General features: G+C 42.3%; 1 protein-coding gene across 1 annotated transcript; it reads right to left on the minus strand.

The window, feature by feature from the left end:
• Positions 1–2,118: 2,118 nt before the first annotated feature.
• On the minus strand, positions 2,119–12,612 carry LOC118772632 (hippocampus abundant transcript 1 protein). The gene is made up of 12 exons (XM_036521145.1): positions 12,341–12,612; positions 10,897–10,992; positions 10,476–10,538; positions 10,231–10,358; positions 9,511–9,625; positions 7,293–7,511; positions 5,170–5,283; positions 4,716–4,787; positions 4,467–4,579; positions 4,264–4,361; positions 3,496–3,644; positions 2,119–3,360 (listed from the first exon to the last, which is right to left on the minus strand). The coding sequence occupies exons 1-12, from the start codon at positions 12,419–12,421 to the stop codon at positions 3,154–3,156; spliced, it is 1,455 nt and encodes a 484-aa protein (XP_036377038.1). The 5' UTR covers positions 12,422–12,612; the 3' UTR covers positions 2,119–3,153.
• Between the last annotated feature and the right edge of the window lie 5,255 nt (positions 12,613–17,867).

Below are 17,867 nucleotides of genomic sequence, written 5' to 3' on the forward strand. Positions count from 1 at the left end.
AGGATGCTTGACCAGTAGAGCTGCAGTCACACAGCATCAGATGTGGTTTTATTCCTCTGCCTTTTTGGTTATAATAAAAGTTTTGCAGTGTAAAAATTGTATATATATGTTCGTACATGATTGAAATGAATCAATGTGTTTATATGTATATTTGTTCACTGATATTCATAAGAACTGTATAAGTAAATCTTTTGCAAAAAAAATTTTGGCTTTGTTGTGTGTTTCACTTTGAGTCACTATCACTGCCTGCAATTGTCCAGATGCTGTCTGACGGGAAACTGGAGTAGCTGTATGCACAGCACCATCTACAGTATAAATGAGTCTGTTTGCACTCCACGTGCCCATTGCAGAATCCATTCCATAGGAATGGAAGTGTTTGGATTGCAGTTGAAGCTACTGCACAACATTCAGTTTGCATAGAAAGTGTGGTTCTATGCTAACACAAATGAAAGTGAGTTCCCAGCAGCTGCAACCTGCTGTATGATGGTGGAAACCAAGGTTATTATCTTGAATTTATGTTGTGCAGATATCACAAATCTGCATAGACTATCCTACTTATCACTGAGTCCACCTTATCACATACAACAGAAACAAGTGAATCAGAGGCTTTGATCCAAAGACCCACAAATAGAACTGGCCTTGGTCGCTACTTGAAGGAAGTCTTTCTGGTAAAATCGACTGTTTCCTAACAGATAGCACAGTGCTATGTTGCTCTGAGAGTTTGCCAGTACCCACAAGAAGCATGAGGTGGTGTGGCTTCAAAATGGTGTTGCCCAAAGATACATAGTTACTGTTGCCATGGTCATTGCGTTTCCCTTCTACATTGTAAATGGCAAATTCCTTCCTTTGTAACAGCAGCTCAGTTTCTCCTTTGTGTCAGTCAGCTACTGTGCATGTGCACTACAATCACTGCTTTCTGCATGAGCAGTAGTTAAGACTTTTAAGTTAAGAGTTCCACAAACTCTCAGACAGATGAGTTTGCAATATACACCTGCTACCTGACAATGGGTAATAGCCAGGTTGCTGCTGGAACTGGTGTTGGTAGTACAATGGGGAATGGTCTTCTCTCTAAACCAAACAGAAACCAAACCCCAGTGCAGCAAAGACACTGTCAGAGGAAATGTTAAGGCCAAATCCAGACCCTCTCAGCTCCTTCCTCTTAGTTCTTCATGATTCACCATTACAGATCTGTAAGGACAGGACAAACCGCAACAGAAACTCCACCCAGCCTACTAGAGGGCCATGTGGGGCTATTACTATATGATGGTATCTTTCCAATATTTTCAGATGTTTGAGGGAGAAATCCAGAAAGGCCTAGGAGCCTACTCACTGGTACAGTCATCACAAAACAGGCCACTCAGCATTCTGGCAAAATTCTCCATCCAGCTTTCTAATCATCCCATAGTTTAATTATGGAAATAATGCCATCATTCTGCACCTCTGCTGACTTAGTCTTCTGGTGCAAAATGGCTGCCGTTCCTTACTTAGATCAGTATCATACAATGGTGGTGTTTGAAAGGACTCACTACTGAATTTGCAGTGAGACTCAAAAGGAATAGACACCAAACATCCAGAAACTGGTCAGACCCACTTCATTTTCAATCATTAATATTTTACAATCATGGCAAAATTCAGAATGTCCTTTCAAATGTGAATGTTCCTCAAACTGAGGAAAGGAAGGAAATGATTCAGACAAAAATGCTGCCTTTTGCACCCGTCTCAAACCAGTTTTGCAACAGAGATGAGTAGAGGTACAACAAAAAGCTAAGCAACCACAGTCCGTCTATGACTGCAAACTAAATAACTTACAGATCAAGTTCTTCACATGCTGCGTACATTAAAATATTTCATTTTATTGAAACATTTTTATAATTATATTTACAACAGAGCTTCAGTCAACAACAGTTTTAGTTTGAAGTTTAAAAGGCATCAAAACAATCCACAGAACATAAGTGAAAAAAAATGAAGCGTACAGTATTGTATGCTATCACAATATATTACAGGAAATACATTTTAAATAAAACACGAGCACACAAAACTATACATGTTCAGATAAATTCACAACTCAAAATCCAATATGTAATACATCTTAGGTATTTGGTAGATTAGCATGTTTTTTTACATGTGACATTTTAGTGAAATTTCTTGAGGAAGGCCACTGATAAACACAGATCTTCCACTTCCAACACTATGCTACTAGTCAGATTGTTTCTGAGGTCCTTGACATGGATGTGACGTGATTTAAAAGGCAATACATTGTTTAAAGTCAGGCTCCCTAAACAGTTTACAGTAAATACATTAGCTTGGACAGTATGTAACTTGGCCATGTACACTGACACTTTAAGGAAAAACACTTCAGCATTGCAAACCTGTCTGCAGCAATTTCATTTAGAGGGCTGAGAGAAGATCTCTACGTGGTCCAATCAGAAAGCACCCCTCTCTTCTTTACAATCTCTACCCTCACACATATTGCCAAACTGGAGGAGGAGGGGGGGGGGAAATCAATGAAAACTGCTGTGATAGCAAAGTTGACTGAAATGATAGGGAAAAAAAATACACAGGCAACTCCTTGATATGACTATCAACGTAAAAGGTACTTAAAAACGCAGCTGTACCAAGTCCATTCCACTTTCTTCATTTGTCGCATTCTGCAGTCGTTTTGTCAATTAAGGCTTTTCACAGGAGAGCAGCAGAAGCTTTTGCACCGTCTTAGTCAGTCACACTCTCCCCAGCCTCTAGCCCAGAGGCTAAAGGCCGATGCTGTCCGAGGGACAGAAGGTTTCTGTGTCGCTGTAGTTGCAGAAACTCATTCCTCCAAATGGTGAACACACTGTGTTCAGAAACAACCCTGTCCTACCAGGTTAGTGTCCCTGAGTGAGCCATGCCCATGGAAACTGTCATCCAAAAACAATTGTTAAGGAAAAATAAAAAAGCCAATCTGAAATGAATAAATACAAAACCATTGCAACAGTGCCTTTGGACAGACATTTCTTTCAATATATATTCTTTTATATATGAAACAAAAAAAGTGGTACACTCTTCTTTATAATCTTTCACTTGCTGTTACCAATACCTGATATCTCCACAAATACTTGTTTATTTGAAAGGTCAGTGGGAGCTCGTCAGATGGCTGGACGCGTGTGTGTGGGGCTGTCACACATTGGTGTCCTGCAGCAGGGGTTCCTTGGCCTCCCCCGGGGGCTGGGGGCTGTGGGGGTGCCCGTGAGGCGAGCTGTGCTTCTTCCAGCTGCCGGGCCGCGCCGCCAGGTGGCTGTGCTCGGGGATGAAGAGGGCCACCAGCAGGGCGAGCAGCACCGAGCACGCTCCGAACAGGAAGGGTGGGCCCGGGATTATCGCGCTCTGCGGGAGGAGGGCGGGAGGGACGGAGAGAGAAAAGAATGAACACCGACATCAACATAACTCGGCTGCACGGGGCAGGAGCGGCGGGCGCTCTGGGAGCTACCACGCGGCGAGCTCGGGGGGGGGGGGACCCACCTGCTGGCTGAGCTGAGGCTGCGGCTCCCCGGCCGAGTCGGGCACCTCGTCCAGCTCCACGTGGAAGATGTAGAAGATGAAGCCGTAGAGCGCCGGGCCCAGGCCGTTACACAGGCCGCGGATGCCCGTGATCATGCCCTGGCCCACCCCTGCGCAAAACACACATTACATTACATTGCATTACATTCATTTAGCAGCTGCTCTTACCCAGAGCGACTTCCAGCACAATAGAACATAAGCGTATCCATTCATGTTGAATGAAGTGTCAGGCCAGGCTAACAACACTCCCACACCACTGAGTGTAAGCATAACACTAATCAGGCCTGACCCAAAGTTAACTTCTGCAACCTGACTAGATAAGGGAAGTATAAGTATACTACCATACGTCAGCCACTAGATCACAGAATCCAAAACACATCGCAAAACTACATGTAAATTAAACAAGTACTAGAAGTATCAGGTAAGGACTGAAGTGGAATCAAGATGCAGACTGAAGAGGTGGGGCTTCAGTCTGCGTTGGAAGATAGCCAGTGATTCCATCGTCCTGACCCCCATGGGGAGTTCATTCCGCCACTGAGGGACCAGGACAGACAGGTTGCAGAGCGTATGGCTGCAGAGCATAGTCAAAACCAGATGCACTGGTTTTCATTACACACACACACACACACACACACACACACACACACACACACACACACACACACACACACACAGAAGTGCAGCCATACTCAAACAGCCTAGCCCGCGGTTTCCGGCGCTCATAATTACCCTGCTGGTCGGGGTCCGCGGTGCGCGACACCAGCGCGCTGATCGCCGGGAAGGTTATGCTGGACATGGCGGCCACAGCCCCAGCGGCCCACACCATCCTGCAGAGAGGAGGAGGAGGGAGGAAGGACAGGTCAAACTCAGGAAGCAGTCACACACAGAGCAGTGATCACACAGGGAGGGACGCGTGTGAGAATGGCACTTACCATGGCTCTGACCCAAAACCGTACCAAGCCAACTGCAGGATCTGGAAACCTAGACCTAGCAAGATAGTGTTCTTGTTCCCGATAGAACGCATGAGTAAACTCAATACGACAGTCTGCAGAGAGAGGGAAAAAAAAAAAACACAGTCAATCTCTTGCAAACTAGAAACGGGTTACATGAAATTTTACTAAAATTGAGTTTCTCAGTTCTATATTGACACATATAATTATAAACAATCTTGTGACACAGACCTGTGCAATGATAGAGAGTATTCCCAGCACAGCTATAAAAGCTGCAACACTTTCTGGTGAAAATCCCATTATCTGCAGGCAAGAAACGGCACATTAACTCATGCAGATTCATTTTTCTCATGGGCATCGAGGCTGGAAGTTAATAAGTGATGACACGCAATAAAAATGATGCCTATTACAGAAAATACACACACCGAGTAACGAGTGAAGGTTAAAACTGACTATGTAACAAAGTGTTATAAAAACAAAGAACTGGTGCTCACACACATGGCTACACATTCTGTCACAGGAGATATTGTTCTATCACAAAGTCAATGATCCCTGACTACCAGGTGAAAGTACATTCAAATATACTGCCTCCCTAAACTGTCAGATTGTCATGAACCGTCTCGTAAATCTGCCTCCAGGTTGCAGCTTTAGAGAGCTTAGAGAGCTCATGCTCATGTGTACTGACCTGTCGCAGGTAGAGGAAGAAGCTGGAGTACTGGCCGGCCTCGGGGAGGTAGGACAGGAACACTGTGATACAAATGAGCAGCACCGTGGAGTCCTGGCCCACTTTCCTCAGAGACTGCAGGAAAGAGGGAGAGAGGGCAAGTCGTTAGCTTATCTTCACTGTGCCACTTTTCGCTTGACATCCAGCCAACAGTTATGCTTTCATTTACTTGAAAAGATCCAGAGCTCTTCAATCATTTCCAAAGTCTAAATTTTCATCTTGCCTATGCCATATCTTTAAAAAAAAAGCTGTTTTTATACCTCATATTTGGCACCTTCTCGAATTTTTGTAACTACAATCATAATATTCACACGTGTATCATATGATATAATAGCTAGTTACTGCAAGCAATATGGTCTGACCCTCCTGGTTAGACCACTCAGTCAATTCTACACCTAGTCCACAGCCAAAGGCACATTGGTTTAAACAATGTTCTATAGTAATGTTATTAATTTGCAAATCACCGACACATTCATTTACAATCACCAACAGTTACGTTGCTCCTTGTTCACAATTCACAATAACCGCCACGCCATGCCTGGCCATCCATGGAATACCATTTTCCTTTACCCATTACTCCTTGCTTCTAATTGCTAGCCAGAGAGATAATTTCACTACAGATTCTGTTCAGTTTCTTGTCACATTTGTTTTGGAGAGACTGTAAAGTACAGTGAATTGTGTTCACTACTCTCACTGAATATAGCATCACACCAGCAGGTGTGCACTACAAATCATGCGTTTTGGCCAATACAGAAAAACTCAATGCAGACACAGTAAGGTACCAAGATAGTCTCCTAATGCCACTTAATCTTCAGCTGCCATCCATCTCAATTTCTGGACTGATGGTCAGAGGACCTTAGTAAATGATAGCCGGATTAATTTTCTCTATCTGGATTTAAACCCATCGCATCACAATATCATTGTTTCTAGACTTGTATGATTAATACGGTAGAACCAGCTTCTGTGAACTATGTTTTAAATGGAGTTGAAATAACCATGACTCATCACCTGCTATGCATAAAGTAAACAGTAAAAACTCAGCTGTGACAAATATTGAGTGTGCGTCTTATTTTACAGTGGTCGAAGCTGGCAGGTGAGCTACGGTCAAAGTCACACTATAAGGATAAAGTGAGCTTCCCACTGGACAAGAAAGAAAAAGTTCATTTCTCAAAGGGACAATGTAGAAGATGAAGCCTGCCTGCAAATGCCTCGCTGCAACTAAATAAAAACACAACCTACTTCACCAATTAGCCACCACATGTCCCAGAAAGGGAGGAAGGGCTACCGAAAACACTTTAAACAAAGAGAATTTGCAGAAGGACATACATAAAGGGAAGCAGGTAAATGCAAAGGCAGAAGTGGAGCACACCTGATCCGGCCACCAGGTTGGGAGTGAACATGATCGCTCCTACAAGGGCGCTAATTTCTACCCTCTGGGAAACCACAACAGCTGGGACAGGAACGCTGGTATTGTGTTGCAGCACTTCCATTCTCCCCCCCCCATTCTGCACTAAGCCCACATTATACCTTCAACAATAAAACGTGCATCGGACACAAACTGCAGCCACTGTCATCTCCAGTGTTTCAAAACCCGCCACCAGACCCTTTTTTCACAAAACTGCTGCTTCATTTCAACTTGCTAAGAGTGAACGAGGACTTTGATTGAGACACAGATCCGGTATTTCATTTATTTATTGTCCACTTCCAATTTTTTCTAAAGATTTTTGATACTCGGCAAACGTTAAGGTGAATATTGAGAGTTGCTCCTCCCAGTTTTGCAATGACACACATTGCTTCCCTGTAACTGATCCCCTTTAGGGACCACCTAACACACTTATGTAGCAGTGTAGCATAGTGGTAACGGAGCAGGACTCATAACCACAAGGTTGCTGGTCCAATTCCCCACTGGGGCACTGGTGCTGTACACTTGAGCAAAGTGCTTAGCCCACAATTGCCTCCATCCACCCGTATAAATGGATAATATGTGAAACTGTAACCTATGCAAGTCACTCTGGATAAGAGTATCTGCTAAATGACAATAATGTAACAAAGTACACACAGGTCGGACTCCCAGGTGTACTCACAGCAAAGGGGTCAGCCTGCTCCCAGGAGATGGGGGCCCCCCAGGAGGCTGGCCTTATCTTCTCGGGCAGCGACTCTGGCACCGCCACCAGGATGAAGCAGATGTCCAGCATGGCAATGGCAGACGCCAGCACCACCACCAGGCTGTCGCCGTACACGCGGCTCAGGTAGGCCCCAATGGCCGGGCTGGTCACCAGGCTGGCTGCGAATGTGGCTGACACCTGCGAGAGAGGAGGAAGGCATCACCACCGATCAACCACGAAACCTTTAAATAATCCCTCTACTTTAGCGCTAGACACAGACAAATGCTCTAGAAAATATGTAAATACTTGTACCATATCAGGACTTGCGACATTTACCTCATTTCCAAATTAAAAACATTACGGGGACCATGCAGAACCAGATCATTTCCTTAAGAGACAGAATGTGTGCATTCTAATTGAAAGAATATACTCTAACTGAAATAGCAACTACATCTACATGAAATCAAATCAATAATAAAAGGTAGGTTGCAAGTAGGGCTGCAACTAACGACTATTTTGAGTCGAATAATCTATCGATTATTGAAACGAATAATCGACTATTCAGATTATGAATTGCACAATTACTCAATGGCTCTTATCTATCGGCTTTTAAATTTAGCTTGAGGTTGTTTTAGGCATATGCTAAGTAACAATAAAGACAAAGATGAGAACTTCATTCAAAAATATGTTTTTTAATGAATGGTTACTAGGACTAATTCAGTGAGGGCAGTTGCTTGCTGGGGAGTACAAGTCTGCTTCCTTTGAAGAAAGTCATCCACCTTAGCATTACGAGATGCAACAAACCCATAACTCGTTTGAATTAATTTGAAATGCAACCCATATTGGGCACACACACATAGACACGAGTTGTAAAAATCTTTCGCGATTTTTAGAAAGTATCAAATTCTCCGGTGTTCTCTAAACTTGTGCACTCGGCAGCAACACAATCTCCAGCCATAAACGTCACCATGACAACAATGCAACGTTTAAGCAGAAAATTTCTAAATAGCAGACGGGTTCTGGTTTAACATTGTAAAGTTAGGACAGATTTGGAATGTGAACAGGATCATTCCTGGTTATTATTTGCTACACTGTATGTTCATTGTCATTAATAATTTACTGATCAAGAAAAAATGTATTTCAAAAGTTACAGCCCATAACGTGAAGTAACATGGCTTTTAACATTAACATTAGCTATGCTAGCTAGCTAACTAACTTAACGAGACGAGTCTTCATCATCCAGAGAGCCAACATGCCACCTCTTCACATGTTTGAGCATAACTGATGTGCTCCCATGCCAGGCAAGGTCAGGTCTGCAAATGTTGCAGTTCACAACCTTCTTGGCAGAGTTAACCCTTTCGTGCGAACGGTCACACCGGGGTAATTAGCCATTTAGCACATATGCTAAAGCCAGTGCGATTAGAAAACTAGACTGGAAAAACTCTAGCTACTTTTAGCTTTGAGAAAACAGCGACTTAACATTAAAAAATATAGCAAACTGAAAAACGCTAACTGAAAACTGAGAAGCTTAATAATGCTAATGAAAACATAACGAACCATGTAATGTAACACGCGCGCTACATAGCATAAAAAACAAGTTACGTGCGAAAGGTTTAAGAGTGAAATGTTGCCACACTTTTGAGGTTTTTGGTCATGAAGGTGTTGCCATCTCAATTGTTCACTCCAGTAAAGCAATGTAGCTTTTTAGGCTATATTTCTGAGCATTCCGAGTCAGCACGAAACACACACGCGATGACGTCACCAACTCATCGACAATTAAATCCGTTGGCAACTAATTTGGTCATCGATTTTAGTCAACTGCGTCGATTATTCGTTGCACCCCTAGTTGTAAGGCAAGGAAATCTGTTTAAAACTTTGAATAATGGTAGTTTTGTCTCTGATGAATATGTAAAACAGCAGGAGTAAAAAAAAGTTACTAGAACATTTTTTCCGGTGGTAAATAAAACATGCCAGTGGTAGTGGGATATTGGGTAAAGACATAGCCTTAAGGAAACCTGGAACAAGTGTGCTGCTGATAGCACCCGTCTCTTTCAACCTGCAGACAGATGTGTGGTAAGCACGTGGTTAGAATGACTGACGCTCTGACAGTGTAGATAACAAATCCAAAAGAAGCACAGTCAAGTACAGGTAAGTGGAGTGGTCTTCAGAAATACGGTAAGGGTATCACAGTACACACCAGTCCATATGCCATGCTGCGCTCATGCTCCTGAGTGATGTCGGCCACATAGGCAAAAACGACCGAGAACGTTACAGCAAACACTCCAGACACTGAAATAACCGCAAAGTACCACCTGAAACACAAGCGGGACACCGGACTCAGTTACACCTTCACAGAGACAGACAGGCAATTAAAGTGGGGCCCCAGGAAGAGGGAAACCACATTTCACAAGTTCGGGGTGACTACTGGGCAACAGTGTTGCATGTTACATTCTGTTACAAGAGTGTAGAATGTCTGCACTTAATATGAAATAAGTGAAATGACTTAAATCGAATAATGAATAATTTCCCATTTTCATCAATTACAATTGAAAAAAAAAAAAATCTGAAAACCTTTCAATGTACATCATCATCATAGTAGGTTTACTACACACATTATAATGGATATCAAGTTGGGAAAAGAGTACTGTCTTCGTTTGTGACTCAATTCTTGTATCTGTAAGCATGTGAATAAAAATTAAAGTAAGGAGTCTGAAAGGGTGAGTTTGAAACACACCCTGTCATTGCCTTAGATAATTCTACAGCTTCCTCTTCCCTCCACCCTTGGTTCACTTCACTTGTTAATCAGTCAAAGGTTAAAATGTGAGCTTCTCACAACTGTCATCAAACACTACTGACTTATCGTTCTGAGGCATATCTACAACAATGAGTCTATACAAGATGGGGGAGGGAGACGTACCAGGGACTGATCTTCAGAAGTGGAATGGGAACGCATGTGAAGAAGACAGTGAGCAGGAGAAAGGACTTCCGGCCCCACACGTCTGACAAGGCGCCAATGAGCGGGGCGCTCAGGAAAGACAGCAGGCCCTGCAGGGAGGAAACCACAGGAGCCTCCACCTCAGCGACAAGTTCCAAAATCAGGTTTCCGTTTCAGCAAGTGTGTGTTGGGCATAAATGCTGCCTGCCGCTCGAGAAATGTCTTACCTTAACGCCCTGGATGAGACCGTTCATCAGAAATGTATGCTTGGGGAATGTTTCATGTAAGACCTTAGAGCAAGGGTGAAAGAAGAAAAAAAAAATCAGTGTTAGCAAGGCAGCGTCAGAAATGCCATAAAGGGCCATTCTGTTCTCTCAAAGGCAAATGTTGTTCTATTGTCAAAAGAAACAGTGACAGTCCATCCGATTCAAACACATTAGAACAATTAATCAGAAAGGAACAGATGGATTACAGGCTGTTATACGGGGACTTTTAATCACCTTCAACAAATCAACAGCCTTATATTAATGCTGTGTACTTGTGTATATACGTACACTTGTGTATGTTTTAAACAGGCACACAAGCTTTCCTGAGCAGTAACACACACACACACACACACACACACACACAAAACATCAAAAACCTTACCACCAGTGTAGGTGTAGTAAGTAGGCCCCAGGCAAAGAACTCCAAAAAGATGACAATGACAGCATGGTAAACGCTGGGGGACCCAAACCCTTGCGGCTGGAGAGGAAAACAGAAACAAGAACGAGACATATTTGTGATTACATTATATTACATTACATGCATTTAGCAGATGCTCTTATCCAGAACGACTTCCAGCGCAACAGATCATAACTGTATCCATAATATGCGTTAATATACCACACATATTCACTCACAATCCTAAGAGCTGGATCCCCTATTATCAGGGAAACGAGAAACAGATCAAGTGACTGTTTGAGATTAACAGCATGTGTGGTTACATCTGTCTGGAGAAATGAAAACAATATTCATGCTGATTATATGAAGCCTTTCCTATAAATGTATCATCCACTCCAACACCAGAAAAAAAAAGAGAAAACACCTCTGTCGAAGACGTTAGAAAATTATTGTGAATAATCTGTTAACCTGAAAGTAAACACCCAAAGCCTACCCAAAGTGCAAGCTTTCAAATAACTATCTAACGAGCCATTGAGCAACCCACATGCATTCCAGTCACCAAACAATGTAGCAACTGGTTCGCTTACACTAAATTAAAACATGCACTAGCTACCTATCGAAGTCGCTTCTAATGGATTTAGACAGTTAAAACAAATTCAACCTGTAGCTCGCTCAGGAAAAAAGCGTAACGATTTCGACGAAATATTGGCCAAACTGTACAGATTGATATGGGTAGCTGTGAAATGTGAAATGGCTGGCTTCTTTGTATATCTAACTAGCAAGCAAACTTCCACAAAGAAATTAGACACCCCAACTGTTATTTTTGAGCATCTCGAGGGCAGACACTTGACAATGTCAGGGATATGCATATTCTCAGCAGACAGACATATTTGCAAAGCTGTCTTATCCCTCATAGCGTTAATACTTTTTATGAGACACGTTCAATACAATGTTAACAGGGGTTTTGATACTTTTATAACTGCTTCTCTGCCTTTTATTTTACTTCCCGGCTAGCGACCTAGCGGCGAGTGTACATTAGCCTACCATCCCCAACCCAGCCGGGCCCAAGCCCAACACACATACTACCTAGAACCAAGAATTATTCTGAAAGGAGAAACAATTTATGTTATCAGATTGCAACTGTTAAGGGGAGTCAGCGGGGAATACAGTCGTTGAGCCAGTCAGCTAGCCATCCAGGTAACGAACTAGCTAACACTGCAAGCTATAGAAAACCTTTAAGAAATGCGAGGTCCCGTATGGCTATCTTTGAACGTTGATATTTTGGATTGGCTAGCTGATTGCTATCTGTGTGGGTTGCTGTGGACAACTGCCACTACCACCAGCAAACTAACGTTTGTACACAATGGAATTAATGTTTTAATCATTAATGTGCAAATCACATTATTTAAACTGGCTGCTAGCTACTCACCGTTCCTCCATCCTTAATAATGATTTTTTTCGCGAGCAGAAGACTGCGATTCGCCCGTTTCTTCTTTTTGCCCTGTGTCATATTATCATCCTAATCCTTCGTTTATTTAGAAAGCATCTAACGAACTTGTTGATTCAGTTCAAAACAAACATTACATTACTGTACGTGGATGAAATAATAAGACCAGGGCCAGTGAAACAAATTCCTTCCTTAGACGGGGCTGTGCGGCATCCGTTTCATCCATTCACTTTACCGCCGCCATCTTTGCCCAGCCAAACACCAACATAACGTCATTGCGTCATATCATACGATACTGCGTAAATATATACTGACGTTTTTCCACGCCCAAGCCCTGCCTCTATTTCCTGTGACGATATAAACTGGACTTTCCAAAATTGGTGTGAACGGTTGTATGAGGGAGGAAGAGTGGTCTGAAATTACGCTTTTGGTTTCCTTTATCAGAAGTGAAACTGATGATCTCTTGTGTTAATAATATTGCACTGATGTATACACTTTACCTTTTCTATTTTAAGTGATATTCCTTTACTTTTGCGTGCCTCTGTTCAATGTAGAGAGACCAGACATACCAATAAAATGGGGAGAGTCTAGATCAGGGGTGTCCATACCCCTTCTGGAGGGCCACTTGTCCTGCATGTTTTGGATCTCTCCCTGCTCCAAGACAGCTGATTCAAATGATCAGTTTGTTATTCAGGAGTTCATAATGAGTTGATCATTTGAATCAGCTGTGTTGGAGCGGGGAGAGATCTAAAACATGCAGGACAAGTGGCCCTCCAGGAGAGGTTTGGACACCCCTGGTCTAGATTAATTGCTGTGTGTCCCTTTTCCCAATAAAACTGATTTGAATACGGATTGTCAAAATTTAGCTGATAAGCTAAGTGGTGTGAAAACTGACGTGTTCTTATTAAATGATTACACATTTGCCTTTCTCTGTCGGGTGGGGTGTCATTTCCAGGGACGGGCTTTGTAAAGCGACAGACACTTGTACATTTCTCTATTTACAGAGCCCCCCTGATAATGAAATACTATAATCTACTTTGCCTTACACAAACTGTATGTAGAGCTAACTCCTACATCATTGCTAGCCAAAGAGGGAAAATACACGTGTGCTTCCTTTGACAGTATGACCAAATCGTTTTGCCAAGTCTGCAGAAAAGGACAGTATTTCTTACAATGGTGAAACTGATGTGAACATGCACCCAATGAGCTGTACAAGCCTGAGAATCAATACTGTTGTCTCTAGGTTTTTGGAAAAAGCCAACGAGTCCTTCAATAATCAACTAGCTATTGCCAAGCCCATAACATCTATCAAAGTAATGTAAGTGCACCAACATTCACACCTCTCTACTGACAGTGATGTGAAAACTTGGCCCTACTCTCTACCCTGACTCAACAATTATGAGTAAAAAAGGACATTAACTAAAGAGAGCTTTTATTTATAGGGAATTTACTGAGAAGAAATTAATTACTCTAATTTCCACTATTGATTTGTTTGCTGCAAATGTGTGTATTATATGCTTTTCTTCTGTAGGACACACCACACACTTGTTCAAATGTGGTTGAATGACCAACTTGATGATAATCGAAATTCCCCAGAATGCATTTCACATTTGAACAGAGAAGAGGCTCAAACTACTGTACCTTGTTATGCTTGCGGGGGATTGGAGGAAGAGAAAAAAAAAACAATGGTGAAGGGATTGCTGTCCTTTTCAGCTAAAATCTTCCGAAATAAATTACCCAGGCAAATATAAATCAACTAATTGGTCTAGGACAGTCTCTTAAACATGCTCTGAAGGTTTATATTGAAATTGTGAAACATACTGACTTGTTGCAGGGGGCCTGGAGTTTAGTATTTACTGATGTCTCACTTCCCAGAAATGCGAAATGTATGTGTGCTGATGCAATGTGAGTGGGCACTGACAAACTCAGAATTCTGTGCCGCTGAGATAATTTACATTTCATTACACTATTTCATTTAGCAGATGCTTTTACCCAGAGCGACTTCCAAATAAGTGCATCACAATGCTAAGAGTACTTATCCAAAAAGTACTACAAGATGTCAGTAAAGAGAGGAAGGTAGAGGAGAGATAAAGCCTGAAGAGATGAGTTTTCAGCTTTCTCTTGAAGGCACCCAGGCCTTCTGTTCTACAAGTGTCAGCAGGAAGCTCATTCCACTAGTATGGCGCAAGTACTGAGAAGAGGTGGGTCCCAGAGATGCTGCCCTTGTATTTCAGGACACAGAGGCGACCATGTTCTGTAGGTAACGGGGGGCTGATGCATTGAGCCCCTAAAAGGTTAGTAACAAGGTCTTGAACTTGATCCTTGCTGCAACCGGTAGCCAGTGGAGGGACTCAAAGAGAGGGGACATATGGGCCTTTTTGGGGAGGTTGAACTTAAGTTCGGCTGCTGCGTTCTGGATAAGCTGCAGCAGTTGGATGGCATATGCCGGGAGGCCAGCAAACAGCGAGTTGTAATTCAGTGCAGAAAATGAAAGGTAGGGAATATAAGAGTTCATTTAGGGTTTAGTACCCCTTTCACATTTCAAGCCTGGCAGTCTTGTCATGAAAACATTGATATAGATCAATAAAAAACACAGCACTTGATTCAGCACAACTACCACTGTACTTATACAGGAGTGCTAGGGTGTAGCAAATGCAATCCTCTGATACACCCACACATCAGTTAGAATTACTTATCACACTGCAAGTCGCCCAGTGCACTACAGTGACCTTAATATCAATCTGAGGATGGCTGCGGCTTCACTGACTTCAACCTAGCAATTTGCAGGCACCTGGTAACAGAATGCTTGAGAGTGATGAGATGAGCAACCCCTGCTGACACACCCACTCCTATCCCCCGGGGAACAAAGCCAACTTGTTCCCCCACTGTGGACTCCCGGTCACCAGCTGATGACATGGCTGGAATCAAACCTGGGTCTTAGAGCTCAGCATATACTCAAAGCAAATGCCTAAACCATGGAGTACTTGGGAGCCCCAGGTTACCTGGAGTTAATGGATGACGGATGGACTCTGCAACAGGAAACATCTGAAGTGGATAACGAGTCTATTCCTGGGAGATCCTAAGCAGTGCTGTTACTCAGTTATTTTCCCCAACTCCAAATCTGCACATAGGCTTTTGACTGGTCAAGACTTAATTTTGGAGATTGACTGACTGAGATGCAGTGCTTTCAGGAAAAAAAGGAAAAATATAATTCCCCTCTACAGCTTGCCAAAACTATTAAATCTTGAGTCAACCTGTGACACACACTTTTTTTTTTTTTGGAAAATATGTATTGTTGGTCATATTTGGGGTGGGAGTTGGGCAGTTAAATCTGTATAGTTACACATTTAAAGATGTTACTTTTTGTTGCTTATATGTGTTTGTATATTTCAGCTCTAAGTATGACAAAACATGTCATTATTACATTCCACTGAGTGCGAACAAAGATCTACATCCTAGAGGTGCTGCGTTTATTCACTCAATAGCTGGACATATCAGATAACTGGTCATGATGGTAAATCAAGTAAAAAAAGAATCTAAGATCATGTTCTGTTTCATGCAGACCCCATATCATTGGAGAATTGTCTTTTTAATGGAATAAAAAGGCAGAGTCAGTACTACACTTTTAAAAATAAGCGTGGTTTATAAAACCCAGATATGACAGGATCACCAAAGTGTATACAGAAATACAAATCAGACCATCAGTAAAACCATCATAGTACAGCGCAATACACTCAACATGTACAAACTACTCTGTAAAAGGGGGATTGTAAGACATTTCCTTTCAACTTTTTTTTTAATGTCTCTAAACACATAATCACGTAAGTTTTTCAGTTTTTTTAAAACCCTTTTTAGGTACAACCATCTATTAACTACATACATTGTCACAGTCATCTATTTTTGAAAGAAAGAAAGAAAAGAGTACAACATCAAGAAGGAGTAAAGATGCAGAGAGATATCAAGCACTTAACATCATGGATTTAGCAAGCAGTAAAATCAGCAAACCGTTGGGTTTTTTCCCTGTAAGAAAATGTGATGTCAGGGCTTGCGTATCATTCAAGTCTTTGTGCAAAAAAGAAAGTAATCTACAAAATAACCTTCAACCTCAAAGCTTGAAGAGTTATCCCACCACTGACCGCACAGAGTTCATTTGGTCAGTTATTTACTAATTAAAGTGTGTAACTATTTATTATTCTGTTCATAAAAAGCATCAGAAAGTTCCCCTGCTCTTCATGTTTTAAAGTGTCAGCACTGTCTAATGTGAGGTTTGCTTAAACCCACAACGCCCCCCTCCACCTGCCCTGGACACAAGCCCTGGGGATGAGGGAGTGAGTACGAATCAGAAAGAAGCACCAACAAGGTAAGACCAATCACATTCCATATTCACTTACTGTCTCTTTTTTTTTTAACACACACAACTGGACAGTTTTTACACTAGAAGAGTGCAGGATTTTGAACAATCAAGATGCTCCTCATCATCTAAATACTGCTTGTTTAAAAACAAGTACTTAAAAATAGTTACTTATAATAGTAATAATAATAATTCTTATCCACAGAATGAAAAATAAATTAAAATATATACAATCGAAATGAAAGCAGCATGCAGGCAAGACAATTGGCAAAGCAACAAAAAACAGAAAGGACAGGAGTGGAGAAAAGGTTTGTGCTCGCAGTCTAGGGTAGAGAGGTCAGGGGGTCAGGAGAGGTCAGAGACCCTGGGGGGGGGGTTAACTGGGAGAGATTGTGCGAGTGTGTGCGCATGTGCACCTGCGTTTGGATGGGAAGGGGTGCAGAGCTCTCTCATTTCAAAAGGCGCTGAGTTGCAAAAAACTACAAGAAAAGAAGGCGACCTTGCAGCAGGATGCTCTTTGGTGACAGGGCAGGCTGCAGCCCTAAAGAGAGTGGGGCTGCTGAGGGGAGGAACATGCCCCCCCCAGCAAACACCGCAAACAAAGCTTTTATATGATGGTTTGCAGTCATTGTGATTTTAGATAGCGAATGTCCACACTGAATTGCTTGCATTTGTGATATGTCTGAACAAGGAGTAGAGCTATGAAACACTAGACTATTATAGTGGCAGTCTTGATTGAGGACAGCTATCTCTCTGCTGACAATCAGTACTACAGCAAATACACAAATTGACTAAAAAGGCACAAGCCACTTTATGTTATTTTGTTGTTTGTTGGTTTGTACATTCCCAATACTTTACACACATTATGATTCAGAGTTAAGAGAGAAACTCTTCGGGTCCCCTCGTCCCCATCTTCACGTCGAATCTATTAACAGTAATAGCAATAATGCCAAGCAAAAACCAAAAGAGGAAGCGACAACACAGAAGAACGCACAGACCGCTCACTGTACACCGACTCTGTGACCGCATGACCAAAACACAGCTCAGCCACAAAGTGAAAGATAGAAAAGACAGATAGAGACAGAGCAGGCAGTAACACAGACATGAGTACAGTAAACCTTCCTTTGAACAGTCTGGCCTCCCATGAAACAGGGTCAA

This window comes from Megalops cyprinoides, chromosome 2 (assembly GCF_013368585.1).
Source record: "Megalops cyprinoides isolate fMegCyp1 chromosome 2, fMegCyp1.pri, whole genome shotgun sequence".
Taxonomy (NCBI): Eukaryota; Metazoa; Chordata; class Actinopteri; order Elopiformes; family Megalopidae; genus Megalops; species Megalops cyprinoides.

Coding starts and splice junctions, on each gene's coding strand:
- LOC118772632 (XM_036521145.1), bottom strand. CDS start 12,421: ATGACACAGGGCAAAAAGAAGAAACGGGCGAATCGCAGTCTTCTGCTC. Junction 7,512..9,510: donor GCAGCATGGCATATGGACTG/GTGTGTACTGTG, acceptor CCTCTCTCGCAG/GTGTCAGCCACATTCGCAGC. Junction 4,580..4,715: donor TACTCTCTATCATTGCACAG/GTCTGTGTCACA, acceptor CTCTCTCTGCAG/ACTGTCGTATTGAGTTTACT.